This window comes from Podarcis filfolensis (genome assembly GCF_964270895.1).
Source record: "Podarcis filfolensis genome assembly, chromosome: 6".
NCBI classification, from domain to species: Eukaryota; Metazoa; Chordata; class Lepidosauria; order Squamata; family Lacertidae; genus Podarcis; species Podarcis filfolensis.
Window position 1 is genome coordinate 24,248,976 of NC_139609.1, and position 17,985 is coordinate 24,266,960.

The following is a 17,985-nucleotide window of genomic DNA, read 5'->3' on the forward strand; positions in this document are numbered from 1 at the left end:
CCAGTGTTTGTCCGCTCCACCGGCAGAGGCTATATGAACAAATTGAGGTGAGAGGGAAAATGGCACAGGAATTTTATATTGCCAGGGGTCACAAGAACAGCCTTGTTAATAATGCAGACATTAGTTAGTACTAATCTTGCCTGGCTGTTATGGCTGTTCAACATTTCTCCTATTTCAGATGGAACTCCTCATATGAGATAGAGTCATTGCTCCCAGTTTGTTTTGTCTACTAACCAATTAAACTATGCTGTTCACAGCTTACTACACCATGCAGTTGCTGGACTATAGTGCTTCAGAATTAAGAGAATATCCCATTTAGTGCAGATTTTTGAGGGTAGAAAATATTGTCCAACCCGAAATTGGAGATGGCACAGCCCACAATCAGTTTGAAAACTAAGCCATGCTTGTATAATACTTGATTTTGTAGCAGCCTGTTTTGTATTATTTGCCCTAACTTCAAAGACTAAGTGGAAAAAATTATTTATCTATATAGCATTTCTGCTTGCTGCTTACCTTCTTGCTATAAATCAGATATTCCACTTGTAAAAAAAAAGGGGGGGGGAATTATTAATCAGATTCTGTTGCCAAGTACTGCTGTGCTTGCTTACTTGTCAGTAGTTAAAATAAGTCTGGTTGCTTCGTGAGTATATAATGATTGTGCATATTTGAATTTTCTAAATTTTGCAGTCTAAATGGGATGAATTGATAATATACACAACAGGGATGTGGAATCTATGGCCCGAGAGCCAATATTGTGTCCCCAATTTGGCCTGCCAGGCAATTTCAACTAAGCCATGCCCACCTGCTTACAGCAGTAAATGGGGTGGCAGGACATGGTTTAGTCCTGCCGGAACAGGATTGTGCACCCCAGGCAGCAGGATTTAAAAAGAGATGCGCAATCTTGCTGTAGTCTTATTTGTTGGGGGAGATAAATTTGCCCTTGAGGCAGATTCTGATAAGGATCTGTGCCGTGGAGTCAAAAAGGTTTTCCACTTCTATACACCATGCCCAATGTATACTAATGAATAGGGTGCTCGCTTTAGTGTCTGCGGCAGTGGCAGGGATATCACTGTCCTGTAGGCAAAAGATGCATTTGAATGTTGCATGTCTTACCACGAAGTTGTTATGACCTGCCCTTGGGACTTTAGGTGAAATGGGTAAGAAATCAAATAATAAACACTGAATGCACATTAAGTTTAGAATTCCTTTATTAAATCCATTTCATAGCCAGAAATTTATTCATTTACCGTCGTGTTCATTTTTACTGCTGTGTTCATTCTTACCTGTGGAATTGCACACACTATTCTGCAGCATTATGAAAATGTACAGCACAACCATGAGTGCCATAGTAGACAACTTTGTTAAGTCCCCAGCAATGTGGATGGTATCCAACTAACTTAAGTTCTCTGGGTCTACTGAGGATGACTGAGAATGGGTACGATGCAGTTGGCTATCACCCTATTTTATATACATGTAATGTTTTGTTGGAAACCAGAACTGCAAAGGACAGCTCGATTGGCATTAGCATAAACTGAGAGAGGTAGAAGGCTTAGTCACAGCTTTTTGGTGAAGATACTTTTTAACATTACAGTGCTAACAGATCGTATATTTTGAAACCTTGGCATCCACATTTGCATGACATATTTAATACTATGTTGCCTCAAATTGGGAATAATTCTCATCTAATTGGCTTTAAGACTTCGTTTCTGCTGATATTTAGTAGATAACTACAGCCAGCTAGAGATCCCATTGCTGCAGCCTCAAAATGTATAGCAATGGGTCACTAGTACTAAGACTCATTTAAATCAGCCCAATTATTTGACCCATTGGTATGTAAAAAATATGAATATGGGCAGAAGAGGATAAGCATAGATGCTACCACTGTAGCAGCTATAAATAATTACTTGGTCTGCTACCTGTAACTTAATATGCTTATATGTTCACATAATAATTTTTACATTTATAAACTGGTAACAATTTATGTATCATTAGCCACACCAGTATTAACTTTATGGCAAAAGTACCGTATGTGACATCTAATACTGTTGGAAAATAGGTTCAAGTTCACAAGAATTATTACCTGGTGGTTCAAAACCTTGAGCTATGTTTGAGGTGCATTTCTATGCTTACCCCCACATAAGCTGCTTAGCATAATGGGAATTGAATTAATATCTGCATATCAACTTCAGCAGCTGACATGTTATTTGTGTAGTTTCAAGCAAAAAAACAAACCCAAAACATGTTAACCATGCTAAGCATGGAATATATACACATAATGCATGTTCAGAAATCAGTTTGGGACATCCAGGTTTGCTGGATTACAGCCATAGGAGCCATCTCAGCATGCAAACATGCATGGCATTTTGATGAGCAACTGTTAACTGCTTTAATCAAAGTTTGTAACCCTTAGCCCATTAACTAGGAACCAAGTTCCACTGCATAATAGGATTTGCTTCTGAGTATGGCTTCATAAATCACAGTGCAAGTTTTCCAGCTATTTTTAAGTTGTAAATTTAAATTTTCAAGCTAAAATTTAAAAGTGAAAACTTGCTGTTTTTTAAAAATCACAATAAGGGAAACTGGGCTTTTAGCTGTAAGTCAATTTCAGCTACCCTACCCAGCAACCATGAAAATTGGAGCATTCTATCTCCATCCTCTCTCACATATTCAGAACTACAGTATCTAGGGCATAGCTGTCAACTTTTCCCTTTTCCTCCGAGGAATCCTATTCGGAATAAGGGAATTTCCCTTTTAAAAAAAGGGAAACGTTGACAGCTATGAATTCTAGCCTTCTAAATGTTGCTGTATGACAACTCCTGTTATCTCTAACAATGGAGTATACCGGCTGTAGCTAATGGAAGCGAGACATTGGCAAAGCAACAGATTGACCACCCCTCTGGTGTATGAGGGGAATGTGCTATCATAGTAAACCTGGTTTGAAACACATTAGATGTGCCCGTGTATAAAAAACTCAAATGTTATTAATTTGTGTAGTAGAGTAAAAGCGATTCACGAAGTCCCCCAAATTGGATATAATGAGTCCTTTTACAAACATGTATGCTACATGGCCTCAAAACTGGTTGCTAATATGCCTAGGCACTTGCAGGGTTCGTGTTACATAAATAATCCAGAGGGGAAAGCTGGTGCCTTTCAGCACTCTTGAGCTTGTGTTTTTGCAGTTTTGAATTATGAAGGCTAGCTACAACAAACAAACAAACCCTGATCTGAACTTAAAATTAATTCACAAAGTGAGAAAAATTTGGAAGCAATATACATTTTAGATGCCAGTTAATTTTTGTTGAATAAGTTTGTTAATTAGTACAAATAAGGCACAAGAGTCTTCACTTACACCCATTTTAAAATATTGTCTAAATAACAGCATAGTTTGCCGTAGCAAATATTCCATTTAACTGACATATCCAAGGCAGGACTCAAATACTAAATACACAATTCAATTCATAACTTCATGAATCTTTTTTCTTTTTAAAATATTACCTTTAGGCTAGCAGTCATTAAGACATAGTATCAAATATTGGTAAATATAAAATCTGAATTTGTTGCAAAAAAAAAATTGTGCAGTATAGATGGCTGAGGAGATTCAGGCAAGTTTTAAGTTATCCACCATCTTAATAAACCAAGTTATTGCAATTTATTGGAGCAAAGAAAAGCATTCTGCTCATATTAAAAAGTCACATACAAATGTTAAAAACTGTTCATTCAAAACAAGCTGGGAAGAAACATCAATCTCCTTTTTCTTTAGCAGTGTATTGCATTTCCCCCTGTTTAATGCTGTTTAAGACTGTGGTGTTACGTTCTAGTTTTCCTTTTATCTTCAAAAAGACTCTTCAGCATGTAAACTTGAACAGCTGACACCACCACCATTATTGCAAGGTTGACCATGGACCAGAAGTTTACCCTGTCAAAGTTGCTTTCTTGTATGTTTCTATCACGAGCTTCAAATGCTTTGAGCAGGGTCTGAATATGGATACTTTTGCTTAGCCTGGACTTCACACTGTTGACCGATTCCTGATAAAGATCAAAACACTCGTTTTAGAAAAATAAAAGAGAAGCACACAATTCAACACAGCAGACTCATCTACAAAATATTGCAGTGACCTTGTGAGCCCCAACTCCTTGCCACCATGCTTAGTTCCAAAGCCTCAAAATGAGAACTTGCATCTGTTACTTCCAAAGCTGAGGTATGTACACTTCCCTTTCTTTTCACATGCTACAGAATTTAGGCTATATGTTTAATCAATAATACACTTATCACAATTAAGGCCACTAGAGATAATTGTGCAGCTTTCAATAGGGTGATCATTACCAGATAGTAGTAGCAGAGGAGAGCAAGTAAATTCCTAGCGTACAGAGCCATTCACTCCATAGCTTTTTTAAAAAGGATTGTAGATACATACCAGAATATCTTCTAGCTTCATATCCAGAAGATCTGTGCCAGTGATATACTTCTTCCAATCTTCCTCTTCATCTCCCATGTTATCCAATATCAGTTCAAAGAAAATCACCTTATCTGACAGAGTGCTGAATGTGTTGTCAAAGCAGAACATATAGTCACCATCCTCTGTCTCCACCCTGTAAACACAAAAGACATTACACTTTAATGAGTGCTGGAAGGGAAGAGGGAACAGAAAAATCCCCTCCGGTGAAGTCTCATTCATACATTTCAGGAATGAAGTCTTAATTACTAAGCTCTTAGAATGCCACTAAAAATGGTTTAATTAACATTTAATGAAATCATTTAAAAACTTACGTATGGACTCCATCCGATTTTCTCTGTTCAAAAACTAGTGCTTCACCTTTTGGTGATAATAGATGGAAATCAATATCTAAACCTGCTCCATCAAGAACCTGTAAAGTCAACAAACAGCGTATATGAGCAAAGTGTAATTTCTGTTGAAAAAGGCAAACCTAAATGAAACACGTTTAATATTCAAATCTTACTTGAAGACAAATCCACATGAATCTATATGCACACTGAGGTGTTATCTAAGATTACTACTATGTATTTTAGCTTTTTAGGAAACTATAGATACAGTTGGCAAAAGTAGTTTGTTTAAAGATTTTTTTTACCCTGCTCTTTGGCCAAAAAGTATCCCACAGCAGCTTAGAGATCAATAAAAATCAGGACTATCCTTGCCCTCAAGCTTACAATTTAAAAAGCTGTGACACAAAAGGAAAAAGGATGGGGAGGAACAAAATAGCAAACCAGCTGGAATGGAAACAGTTCAGGAACATAAATCAAAAGGAGGTGGGTGATCTCTCAGCAGAGCTGATTGAGAGCTGCTTCCCATTTCTCTATATTGTAATTTTATTCAATGCATTCAGATAGTGCTTGGTACTTCAGTACTCACTATCAACCACACCACTAAAGAACAAATGGCTGCATTCATGGACAAGAAAGAATGTCAGTGTACATAAGACCTTACACCTTTGAGTAGCAACTGTGATCTCCAGGAATATTTAACACAGTTTCTAGATTACAATTTGAAGACCTCTTCATTTTTTTAATAAACATTACCTGCCTTTGGAAGATATGCTGACAAAAAGGATGAAATCAAGTAAAAATAAACGCACTCATTATTATTATAGTGGACACTCCGGTTGCGAACGTGATCCGTGTGGGATGCACATTCGCAACCCGCGTCTTTGCACGCACGGGTTCTGGTTCAGCATTTCTGGGCATGCGCAAAGCGCAATTTAGCGCTTCTGCGCATGCGCGACCACTGAATCCTGGAAGTAACCTGTTCCGATACTTCGGGTTTCGGCGGTCCGCAACCTGAAAAAACGCAATCTGAAGCGGCTGTAACCCGAGGTATGAGTGTATAATTATTTACTTCCCAATGTGATGATGGAATCCTCAGGCTCCTCTGAATGCAGCCCTCCATGCTCTTCTATCTGGTCCTTGGGCCTCTCTCCAATGCATGCCCCCTCCTCACACCCCTAATTTCTACACCCATACATCATGCTCCATTAAATAACACCATAGGAACATGTACCAGTTGCATTCCATGCAACTAGAGCAGAAATGCTGCTCATTTCCACCTTGTCTCAAACCTCCATTCAGCACTATTTCAACATATTTGGCTTACGTGGCTCTAAATAAATTTCAGAAGTCCTCTGTTTGGCTAAGGTCATCAGATCAAGCTCCCAAACCAGTTTGACCCAGCCTTTCATGACATTTATCTAGCCTGTTTCCTCCATGTAAAAACAACAACAAAGAATTGTCATTCTGAAGCTAGAGGGAAGTAATACTCACATGGCTTTCTTTCTGGCCCTTCAGAACTACAGTGGTACCTTGGGCTACATCCATTTCAGGTTACAGACTCCGCTAACCCAGAAATATTATCTCGGGTTAAGAAATTTGCTTCAGGATGAGAACAGAAATCGTGCTGCTCTGGTGGTGTGGCAGCAGCAGGAGGCCCCATTAGCTAAAGTGGTGCTTCAGGTTAAGAACGGACCTCCGGAAGGAATTAAGTACTTAACCCGAGGTAGCACTGTATACCCTAATGTTCTGATCCTGCAGGTATATCCAAATATTCAGGTTGGTACTTTGAGGCTAAAGGTGACTTTCATGCCATCCCACCCCATCTTTTATAGTTAAGGTCCCATTTTACTTCACGGCAACAGAAAACACAGTATATGGCCTTCCTCTTAAGGACCCAGTGTTACTACCTCTACCAGACTATGGAAAAACAAAATTCAAATTACAATCCGAAGCAGGCTTCCCTGGACATAAGCCTCTGCATACAGTGTTAACAGACACATATCTGCATATTGGAGCCCCAAACAATACCTCCCAGGAGTGATGGTGGATTCCTCGGTGGTTTTAAAGCAGAGGTTGGCTCGCCATCTGTCACGTATGAGATTCTCGCCTTGCACGGGGGGTGGACTTGATGACCCTTGGGGTCCCCTTTCCAACTCTATGATTCTATGCGGCTGTGCAGCAAGTAAGGGAGGTTCAGAAAAGGCACACACACTTTTCTGACATGCAGGGCGTTTGTGTGCGTTTCCACTCGCTTTGCAGGAGGCAACCCCGACTGCAGCCGAGGGAATGGATTTCCCTACGACTCGAACACGCGAGCTGGTCCTCTCCCGGACACGAGATTGCACGCTGGGCGCGGGTGCCCGCGTTCACACGTGCGCTCCTACCCCAAGCAGTTGAGGAAACTCGGAAGGGCACCGGTTCCCTCCCTCACCTGATACTCGATCTCCAGAGAGGCCTCCTTCTGCATGCTCTGGAAGAAGCACTCCTTGCGGCCGGCGGGCAGGGTGAAAGTGAAGTCGCTGTCCAAGGCGGTGGCGAAAGCCGAGGCGCCCGGCGGAAGCAGCAGCAAGAGCAGCGGCAGGAGGGAGGCCAGCAGGCACCGCCGCATCTCCGCCTCCATCGCCGCCGAGCCCTCGAAACCCATGAAGCGGGAAATTCCGGAGGAGACGGCACCTCCTCACCGTCCGCTCTCGTTCGCTCGCTCGACTCAGGTCTTCTGAGGCGAAGAACGAGGCTGGGTACCCACAATGCACGGCGCGCCGCAGCTCCGCCTAGAGGAGGAAAAAGCGCGAGGGGAGCGACTTCCCCTCGTTTTGAAAAAAACGCGTGCCCGCCGCTGCCGATAGGAGGGTCCTCGCCGCAAGGCACTGCGGGAAATGTAGTTGAGGGCAGGGAAGGAAGCGGAAGGGGCGAAGCGGGGAGGGCGGGGAGGAGAGACTACGGCTCCCGAGAGCTTTAGCGCGGAAGGATTTAAGTAGCCGCTTCGCCCGCAACCGTCTCCTCCCCCCACCTGTCAGGTTACGGCCCGCGCAGTTCGAACGCAGGAGAGACGGGTCGCCCCGAGGGCCGCGATTCGGAACGCGCGAAGCGACAGGGCCGCACTGATTGAAAGAGGCGTTTCCTCAGAGAGGGGCTGGTAAGCAAGGGCTGCCGCTCTGGCTGAAGGGATTGAGTTCGGAGCGGAGTGCAGTAGCTAAACGGTTAGGGCTGGTTATAATGGGGAAACCAAGGGGACGCGCCTTCGCTTTGTGGGACGGTGTGAGGCCTATATGCTTGAGGGGGAGAGGCGTGGAGGCAGCGTTGCTAAGCAACGCGAAGCGCTCTGGCCTGGAACCCGCGCGGCTGAGGCGGTTCCTTGGAAAAATGCCGCCGCCTGCTAGAGAGAAGGGTGGCCCCTGAGGCGAGAAGGTCAGCCTGCCTCCGGGGCAGAAGCTGTGCAGGGTTGGTGCTCTCTGGGACTGGCAGAGTGGAGAGCAGCAGCAGCAGCAGCAGGTGGGGGCCGGGGAACAAGACTGAATGGCTATAAATAAGTAGGTGAGGCCTGAGGCTGGTTGGTAGTGATTCTGGACTCCAGCTCCCATGAGCTCCAGCCAGCGCGACCAACGTTGGGTCAGGGGTGATGGGAGTTGCAGTCCAGTAAAACCTCAGGAAGGAGAGGCACAGCTTTAGTGCTTCTCAAGCTTGGCTCCCCTCAGCTGCTGTTGGACTACAGCTCCATTCACCCCCCAACCCCTGGTCCCTGCTAGCTAGTAATGATGGGGTTTGTAGTCCCCACAGCAGCTGGGGACCCAAACTTGAGAAAACGCTGCTAGTAACGGGTCAACTTCAGCTAGGCAAAGGGGAGTACTGGAATAGCACATCACACATGGCAATGCTTTGCCTTGGAGATGCCGGAGTCGCAGCAGACCACTGAAGAGCTGGGTATAAGAAATGAGCTGTTCCAGATGCTGTAAAAGGCAGCATTGCAGTCGGCAAAAGACTGGGTCACCATTGGGTGGTAGGGTAGCGGGGAGCCTGTTATCACCCTGGTGTTCTTGGTCTCCCAACACCTTTGTTTATGGAAATGCACCCTCAAAAATGTCATTTTAAAATTTGGATTTAAAATGCTCTTTTCAGAAGAGCAAGGAGCAGCTAAGCCATGCTGCATTGGCATACAGATCAGCAAGCAAAAAACAAACAAACAAAACCTTACTTGAGTGCTGCTATAGCTTTCTGCAAAATACAGTTTGCAAGTGAATTTAATTCTCACCCCTTGCCTTCCCCCAGAACAATTCAATTTCCAAAGTTAACCTTACTTTTCTTTGTGTTTGGAATGCAGAGGCACAAACCACAGTTCCTTTACAAACTTTATAATCTTATCTGAAGCTTGTTTGCAAATAGTGTTTATGAGGGGGATTTTCTCCCCTGAGGGTTAGCTGTGTTTGTCTGTTGTGACAAAACAGCATTGACTTGTGGCACCTGCAAAACTAACACATTTTATCATGGGGAAAGTGTTTGCAGACCGCCCTCTTCATCAGATGTCAAAAGTGTAATCTTAAATTAGTGTATATAGGCGCACTGTGGTGCAAATGGAGAGGTCTGAGGTCTGAAATGAAATGTAAAGAGGACAGTGGTAATTACGTGAAAGTAAAATAGCCAAAATGACAGTAGACAAAGCAGTATTGGAGGAAGCCTGAATTGATCTGGCCATTGTGAATGCCTGGAAGGGGAGAGTGTTAGGGAAGTACATGTTCAAGAGGCCAACTCCAAATTTGCAAACTGGTTGCAGGAAGCATTATATCGCGATTCTGTCATACTATAAAGCCAAAATCTGAAAAAGAGGGCTATTTTCTGTCTTTTTAAAGGGGTTCTTCTTCAAAAAGTGGAAGGTGCTTTATTGATATGTTTTTCGTAGTTATCTTTTACATTAGACAAATGTATAATATCAATGGAACGTAACTTATGGACTTCTCATGACCACAATACGGATGAGGAAGACTTGTTTGCAAATGTTGTGTCATTAAGGAGTCAGCTAAAGAAAACGGAAAGAAATTTACAAGACTTAGGAGAAGAGCTTTATGTATGTGTCCAAAGGTAAAACTTACTGTGTTTGTTTACAAATATATTTGTTGCAAATTGTCCTAATTTTGATAGTCTGTTGGAAAAATTGCTGCAAAAATCAAGGGAAGGTATTGATATTTGTTTTGTTTTCCTCTAGTACCAATTCATATGATAATTCTGATGACACGCTTGAGATTTTAACCATGGAAGATCTCACTGATCCTAGTGAATTACATAATTGTTCAACTCAATCTTCTGTGAGCAGAATGCCTTGGCATAACAGGGATTCTTCAAGGAAACACAGGAACAAAGTAATTATTCAGAATTTGATGAACATTTGTTTGTTCTTTCTGGCAGTTTGTATATAATATTTTTATGGAGTTAGTTTTATAGGTCAGTTCATAATGTTAATCATAAAAAAATAAGATGAATGAATCACTTTGGTTGGTATTTGTTGCAAATATTGTTCTCTGCGTTCTAGTGTTACTCGCTGTCTTTGGATAAAAGCCTGGAAGAAGAAAATGAAATACTAAGGGATAAATTGAATATAGTCCGCGAAAAAAATGCATCCTTGACTTCTCAGAACCATCATCTAATGAATAAAATTGAAACAATTAACTATGAACTGAATCAATCAAGAGCACGGGTAGGTATTTGAATAAGATAAAATTTTGAGGCATTCTGATTTGCTAAAGATTTTGTTGTCGTTTAGTCGTGTCCGACTCTTCGTGACCCCATGGACCAGAGCACGCCAGGCACTCCTGTCTTCCACTGCCTCCCGCAGTTTGGTCAGACTCATGTTTGTAGCTTCAAGAACACTGTCCAACCATCTCGTCCTCTGTCGTCCCCTTCTTCTTGTGCCCTCAACCTTTCCCAACATCAGGGTCTTTTCCAGGGAGTCTTCTCTTCTCATGAGGTGGCCAAAGTATTGGAGCCTCAGCTTCACGATCTGTCCTTCCAGTGAGCACTCAGGGCTGATTTCCTTAAGAGTGGATACGTTTGATCTTCTTGCAGTCCATGGGACTCTCAAGAGTCTCCTCCAGCACCATAATTCAAAAGCATCAATTCTTCGGCGATCAGCCTTCTTTATGGTCCAGGTCTCACTTCCATACTAAAGATACTATTAAAAGATACTGCTAAAGATACTATTCTAATATAACTTGAGTTAAGGAGCTAGTTCTATATTCAGGGGTATTGGGGTTGTGGGATGTGAAACACAGGAGCAGTCAATTACAACATTCCTAGAGTGTACGTGTTTAGACATGGGGAGGGATGTTTGTCCAGCCAGCAGGTAAACTTCCTGGGACAGACTTTCTCCGCATGTGACTAGAGGTGGGTGTGGCCTCACCTGTGCAGGTAATGATAAAAGCACAGGGCAGGGGCAGCCAACTCTCTCTCTCTCTCTCTTCTCTTCTCTTCCTTCAAAGAAACAACATCTGCTAAGATGCCCTCTTGGCTCCCAGCCAAGAGAGGACAAAGGGACTATCTTCTTATAAGATAGATTCTAAATGTATATTACTGTATTAAGCTGTCTGCCTTCTGGGATCCGATTGTGAACAGAATGTGAGTAAACTCTTTTTATACTTTTGTAAAGGACTGTGTCGTATCTTCTATTTTAATAGGGAACAAAGGGGAAATTACCAGAGTGATTATTATAGAGGTTCTAGCGAACCTGAGCACACGTTACCATTGCGAACTTAAAGGGGAATGTCTTACTCTGCTGATATTTTGGGAACTTGTTAGCACAAGTAGGATAAGGATATAATCAGTCAATATATCCTCTCCTGCATCCCTGAACATTCCCACAGGGGTGACAATCATTAAAACATGTTATGAAAGTAAACCTGTGAGCCATATGTTCAGATCATGAAATTATTACTTCAGGGGTGTTACCCAAAAGTTGTATTGCACAAAGTTAGAAGGCAATTATGCACATGTGGATTTGCAGCATTATGCATACATGATTGGGAATTGTATGTTACATGTTCATCTCATTCACAGCTTTTATTTTAGGCTTACATTTAAATCTTAGGTATGTGCCTAAGAAATCTGTGAAGCAATAATAACTTGTGAATTTTTACAGTTTTATTTTATAGTATGGCAATTAATTAAGTGTTGCTTTCCCTGCATAGCAGAAAGGATTGCATATGTTAAGAAATTATAAATAATGTTGCTCAAGCATCATCCACCGCCCTAGAAATATTTTAAGCATGTGAAGGCATACTTTGAGCCCTACTGTTTGAGGGAAAGCGCTTCAGATATCCAAATTCTTAGATAACCCCTCTTCCCTCAGGCTTATCAAATACCAGCTTTCTAGCTAACATTAGAGTAACACTATCATTTTGGGGGACAGTTGGAATCCTCAGTTTTGGGGAAGAAATGCATAAATATCCTGTTCTCAAATTACTTCCCAACCCCTTCCTAGTAGTTATGTGTGCCTTGGACTATGTAGATAAACAAATTTCAGATCTCTGGCTCATGGTTTTGATAATGAATGTTAGTGAGTGATTACTAATTACTAACAATACTGGGTAGATACAATGAAGTGAGAAATACAGAAAAATATTTGCGTTCTGGTCAATAACATATAATTGAACAGTGTTCATTTCAATGATTGGACTATTTGTAATTTTCTTTAATTAAAAAAACCCCCGCAGTATAGCAAAGAGAGCTTTTTGGGAACTAATGAAGGAATAGCCTTCTTCAAAAGAAACTCCTATTTCAAATGGCTGTGTGTGTGACTATGATGTTCAGAAGTCAAGAGACAACTCACTAATGGATTCTCCTTATTGTATTTATATTTTAGATATCTTTCCTTGAATCTACTTTGAGTACACACTCTGTCAGCATTCCAATGTTAGAAGAACAGATAGCAAGTTTGGAAGCAGAAGTTCAAGCACAAGATAAAGCTCTAAAGTAATGAACCCTTTGTGTGTTTTTTTAGTTTTTTTCTAATATTCAGGGTTGGTTCATCCATTTTTTTGGCATGGGTCTCAGATGCACACATGATCCTTTTCCTTGCCATGGGAAGTAATGACAGAATGGGGCTATATAATGCTTGTTTGAATGTGGTACCTTCATCCTAAAATAGATAGCCTAGCTCACTTATGGCACCTCATAGTGAGGGTGAGTAAAGAGTCTTGGATTTCATGTGATTTATCTCCTAAAAACAGGAGTGTTTATGCTATTTTTTCAAATTTGGAAAACTCACAGCAAAATTAGAATTACTTGTACACTTATCTCCAACCTCTGACTTAGAATTCTATTGACCTCAGTGAAATTAACTCATTGCAAACAGGTTCATAGTGTTAGGCAGGCAAATGCAATTAGGTCCAGTTAAGACACAATGGTAAACCATGGTTTTTGACTACACTTGGTTGTAGCTCACCAAAGCCATGGTGAGCTGCAGGCTTGTGTACTCTATTCTTCACCTCTTTCACAATCCGGATGCGGAGATCAGAAAGATCTGCTGTGTTGCTCTGATCATACTTTTTTCTTATTATTGTTATTCAAAAAGGTTTCCCCCCATACTTTCCATAGTAGGACATAAAACACCACAATGGCTTAAAAGCATTCAACATAGCACGATAGTTTTAGTTGGCTACTCAGCACAGCTTTAAATTAACATAACAAAATTCTAAATTGTAATAATTACTCACAAAACTCCTTGATATTTAATAAATAATACAATGATATTTCCTTAAACCCATCAAATTTAACTATGCTATTCTATTCTATCCCACCAAACAACTAATATGATATTTGTTATATTTTTATTTTCCCCAATAACTTATGCAGATTGATTGCATCTTGAACTTGCTGTTTTTCCAATAGAAATTAAGTTCTATATTTATTAGTTTTGATCAGGTTTTTCGATTTTTAAAATCTCTTGTTAGGAGGAATAAAGGAGAAAGTTTGCGGCTTGCTTGCTTTGGGCAAAATGCTTAGTAAAACTTGTTTGTTCATTCAGGCAAGCACTTGGTATAGCTAACAAGATCCAAACCATCCGTATATACCCACCAAAAAAATAATAGTTTGAATTTAAAAAACCTGATCTGTAGGATATCTGATTGGCCACTTCCCTCAAATTTGTGTTCTAGAGGAAGGGGGAAATGCTCTCCATTACCTGATGATCTTAAACAGATACGTTCATGTTATTTGTGTGTGTGTACACACGCACACAATTATGCATACACATCTGTGAGTATTATGTGTTGTTTAAAATGCTGTTTTCTGATTTGTTTTTAGAGAAGCAGAAGATAAATTAGAGGAAAGCCAGAAAAGGCTAATGGAAAAAGAATATTCTTTCCAGAAGCTGAAGGAGGAATATAAAGAAATTAGATTTGATTTAATTGAACAATGCAAGCAAGGAAAGAGGTAACAAATTACACAAGAGCTTGATTTTTATTCTGATAGCTTGATGACATATCTCCTTGCTCCAAATTTTTTGTTTTAAGATGCTTTGTCTGATGTTAAACAAAACCCACAACATTCTTTCAGAATTAATCCTAATTAAATAAGAAAAAAGTTGAATGACTGGCAGTACAGTGGTACCTCGGGTTACATACGCTTCAGGTTACAGACGCTTCAGGTTACAGATTCCACTAACCCAGAAATAGTATTTCGGGTTAAGAACTTTGCTTCAGGATGAGAACAGAAATTGTGCTCCAGCGGCGTGGCAGCAGCAGGAGGCCCCATTAGCTAAAGTGGTGCTTCAGGTTAAGAACAGTTTCAGGTTAAGAACGGACCTCCGGAACGAATTAAGTACTTAACCCGAGGTACCACTGTACAAGGATGCGGGTGGTGCTGTGGGTAAAACCTCAGCGCCTAGGACTTGCTGATCGCATGGTCGGCGGTTCGAATCCCCGCAGCGGGGTGCGCTCCCGTCGTTCGGTCCCAGCGCCTGCCAACCTAGCAGTTCGAAAGCACCCCCGGGTGCAAGTAGATAAATAGGGACCGCTTACCAGCGGGAAGGTAAACGGCGTTCTGTGTGCTGCGCTGGCTCGCCAGATGCAGCTTATCACGCTGGCCACGTGACCCGGAAGTGTCTGCGGACAGCTCTGGCTCCCGGCCTATAGAGTGAGATGAGCGCACAACCCTAGAGTCTGTCAAGACTGGCCCATACGGGCAGGGGTACCTTTACCTTTACCTTTTTACCACTGTACTGGTACCATGTCATGTAGATGTATATGACTTTTTTTTACCGTTAAACAAATTTTCAGGTTGGTTGCTTTTGGAACAGATTAAAACAACTTCTCAAATTGAATAGAAATAAGTATTTGCAAGAATGCTTTCTCATTTATATTACATTTAGTAAATCCTAGTTTAAGCATTTCAAACCTTGATCCAAAAAGGCCTGAACTGAAATATAGTTGCCTATGCATAGATACATCAAGGCTGTTAAGAGGTCATTTCCTCCTGGAGAGATACTGGAAGTAGTCTGTGGTAGATGAGTGGTATTCAAATAAATAATTGCACAAGTGGAACTACTTCACTTGCACAATGGGACTCTCTCCCCTTCCTCTCATAGGCACTGCATTCTATCCCAAAACCTATTCTGGAGGCTTGGTAGACCCCTCCCCAGAACAAATTTAAGAGGTATGTGGGGAGGGGGGAAAAGACTCCTGGCACAAGCTGAGGTCATTTCACTGGTGCAAGAAGTTACTTAGCTCTATTTTTGAGTACACCCCTGTGTGTTTCTACCTCTGCCCTATTCTGCTCCCTATGGGGAGAAGTGAATGACTGAACCAATAGATTCCATATTAAGTTGACCACTGAGTCTCCCTTACAGTGCAACATGAATGGATCAGGGATATATCAAGTTAAAGTTATCTTCTCCTGGTTTCTTCTTGTGTCAGGAGCAAGGAAGGAACTGCATAAAAGCATGTTCCTGAAGCCCACTCCCAATTTCTAGGAAATAAATCATGTCAGAACAAAACCTTAGAACAGAGGTGGGGAGCCTTTTTTTATGTGAATGGCCATTGAGCCATGGGAAAAGTCAATTGGGTTGGAGCCAGTGGTAGGCAGAGACAGAGCCAAAAGTGGGTGGTTTACAATAATACTTAATTTGTGCTCTGTGTGTGCACAGGAGATGGCAGTCAAGGTGCAATTTGAGTTCCACTTGCTGCTTTGCCTTTTGTGCCCTCCTGTGTGCCAAGTGAAGCATGCCAGCCAAATTGTTGCTTGGCTTTCAGCCCACTCTTGGCTTCCCAGATGCTATAGGTTGAGGGACAAGTTGTGCCAATGGACAGGCTGAGTGGAGGAGCCCAGAAGGAGTTACGGAGATGAGCGTCCGGCTGTGGCCCAATGTTTACCACAGGCAGAACCCAGAGTGGATCAGATGTTGTTGTAGCCAGAGTGTCCCTTTTAATGAAGGAAAAATCATGCTGGATGAAATTGATCAGCAGGGTGAATGTGACCCATAGGCTGTGAGTTCCCCAGCCTTAGACAGAGTAGATCAGGGTTCTTGCAGCGTTCCTTGTTAGCTTTAACTATGTTTGCATATCCCCATTACCTCTATATATCTGTCAGTGCTGTGGAAATAAATTAGCAGTGCATAATTATCATAATTAGAGTTTTATTTTTTCAGTATTACAGGGAGTATTCTCATATTTTAGATGTGATGTATTTCACCTTTAACTTTAGTGGTTGAATCATTTATTGCTTGGAAAATGGTGAAGAAATAAAATGCACCCAGTCTACTTAATGCATTGCTGTCATTCAGTGAAGGGCATACTTGTTTTTCTCAGCGTTCAAACTGGAGAACGCTGTTGTGCTTCATGACATTCAAATGCTTAACTGTTCCTATGAAGGAAATGCTCAGCAAATACTAATTTTCACTGTTAATGCTCCATCTGTAAACCTTGTCGTGTAAAATATCTATAATGCCATTTATTAAGGTGCAGTTGAATGAAACTAAAGGCTAAAAGCAAATGTCTGTTACCGTGTGTTGTTTTTTTTTACAATGTTTTACGTTCCAAACCTTTGATATTGTGAGTATAATATTATACCATTACTTCACTTGGTTTGTTTAAAACTGACATACCTTTTTCATTTAAAGAACTGAATGTCAAAGAAATGAAGCTTTGTTTAATGCTGAGGAGCTGACAAGAACTTTTAAAAAATACAAAGAGAAAATAAGTGAGAAACTGGAAAAGGTAAGATTTGACTAGAAAATGTCAATCATTTTAATAGTGTTTTATGTGTATTTGTCTCCGTGTTAAGATCATGTCTCAGTGCTATGATTATTCATGTTCTTCTAGCATGCTCCTATGTCTTTAGCTATAGCCTGACCAGCAGAAATCATCTTTGTGCCAAGAAGAGCATAATTCCCTTAATTTAACCACCAGGTTCACTGTTAAGGGCAGAGGAGCACAACCTAGTCCTGGAGGGAAGCAACTCTTGCTAAAACAGCCCATTCAGTTGCATTGGAAGAAATGGTTTTCTTTACACATATTATGAATAATTATAGTTTTAGACAGCTTGTAACTTTAATTATTGCTGAGCAAATTCAGTGCTGACACAACCTTTTGAGTCTTAGTACCAATAAAATTTGAATCAATATTATGTCATAGCTACAAAAGCAAAATTATATTTATAGGCAAAGGCAATCCTGTTCCTGCTCCAGTGATATCTTGGAGGTCAGGGGGCGGGGGAACCCTTCATTTACATCAAATAGCAAAATAGCATCATGCAGCACCTGAAAACCTTTTTGTCCAGGTTTTGGATTATACTAATTCAAATGTGTTTCTTATGCAATCAATAGCCAAGTGGCAAAAGGTAAATTATCTGGTTGCTGTCTCCTGACCTGGACAAACACAGAGACCAATTCTCTGATCTTTGCACATCTTAGGTTCCAGTTGTAGTTATATAATTTGGGTAGTGGGAACATTGGGACAGAACATTTCTATTTCCCTCCCACACCAGTGTAGATTTTCCCTGAAGAAGATGCTGCAAACAGGTCCGTAGCCTTAACATTTTCCCTCTAATAACATATTATATATTGCTGATAACTGTCTTCTTTTTACTCAGGTTCAGGCAGAAGAGCAAACTTTAGAAAGAAATTTAATGAACTGTGTGAAAGAGAAAGAAAAATTGCACGCAAAATGCAATAGCTACAGAAGTGAGCTTGAAAGCACAAAGGAACAAGTGAGGTAAAACGT

At 41.1% G+C, this 17,985-nt stretch overlaps 2 protein-coding genes across 4 annotated transcripts in view; one reads left to right on the top strand and one right to left on the bottom strand.

Moving 5' to 3' along the window:
- Positions 1–1,190: 1,190 nt before the first annotated feature.
- TMED5 (transmembrane p24 trafficking protein 5) lies at positions 1,191–7,427 on the bottom strand (the record flags this gene model as incomplete). The annotated part of the gene is made up of 4 exons (XM_083620763.1): positions 1,191–4,026; positions 4,416–4,590; positions 4,769–4,866; positions 7,215–7,427. 4 exons carry the CDS (start codon positions 7,425–7,427, stop codon positions 3,808–3,810), a joined length of 705 nt encoding a protein of 234 aa, XP_083476889.1. The 3' UTR covers positions 1,191–3,807.
- Positions 7,428–7,745: 318 nt separating this feature from the next.
- The window catches only part of CCDC18 (coiled-coil domain containing 18), a 29,278-nt gene continuing 19,038 nt past the window's right edge, over positions 7,746–17,985 (top strand). Inside the window, exons 1-8 of one of the 3 annotated variants that reach the window (XM_083620552.1) lie at positions 7,746–8,445; positions 8,561–9,856; positions 9,981–10,134; positions 10,305–10,469; positions 12,630–12,739; positions 14,072–14,200; positions 16,884–16,980; positions 17,855–17,976. In XM_083620552.1, the coding sequence (XP_083476678.1) occupies positions 9,711–9,856; positions 9,981–10,134; positions 10,305–10,469; positions 12,630–12,739; positions 14,072–14,200; positions 16,884–16,980; positions 17,855–17,976 (923 nt within the window). In that variant the 5' untranslated portion in view covers positions 7,746–8,445; positions 8,561–9,710. The remainder of the gene's footprint in view (positions 8,446–8,560; positions 9,857–9,980; positions 10,135–10,304; positions 10,470–12,629; positions 12,740–14,071; positions 14,201–16,883; positions 16,981–17,854; positions 17,977–17,985) is intronic. The other 2 variants (XM_083620553.1, XM_083620554.1) reach the window with 2 other exon arrangements.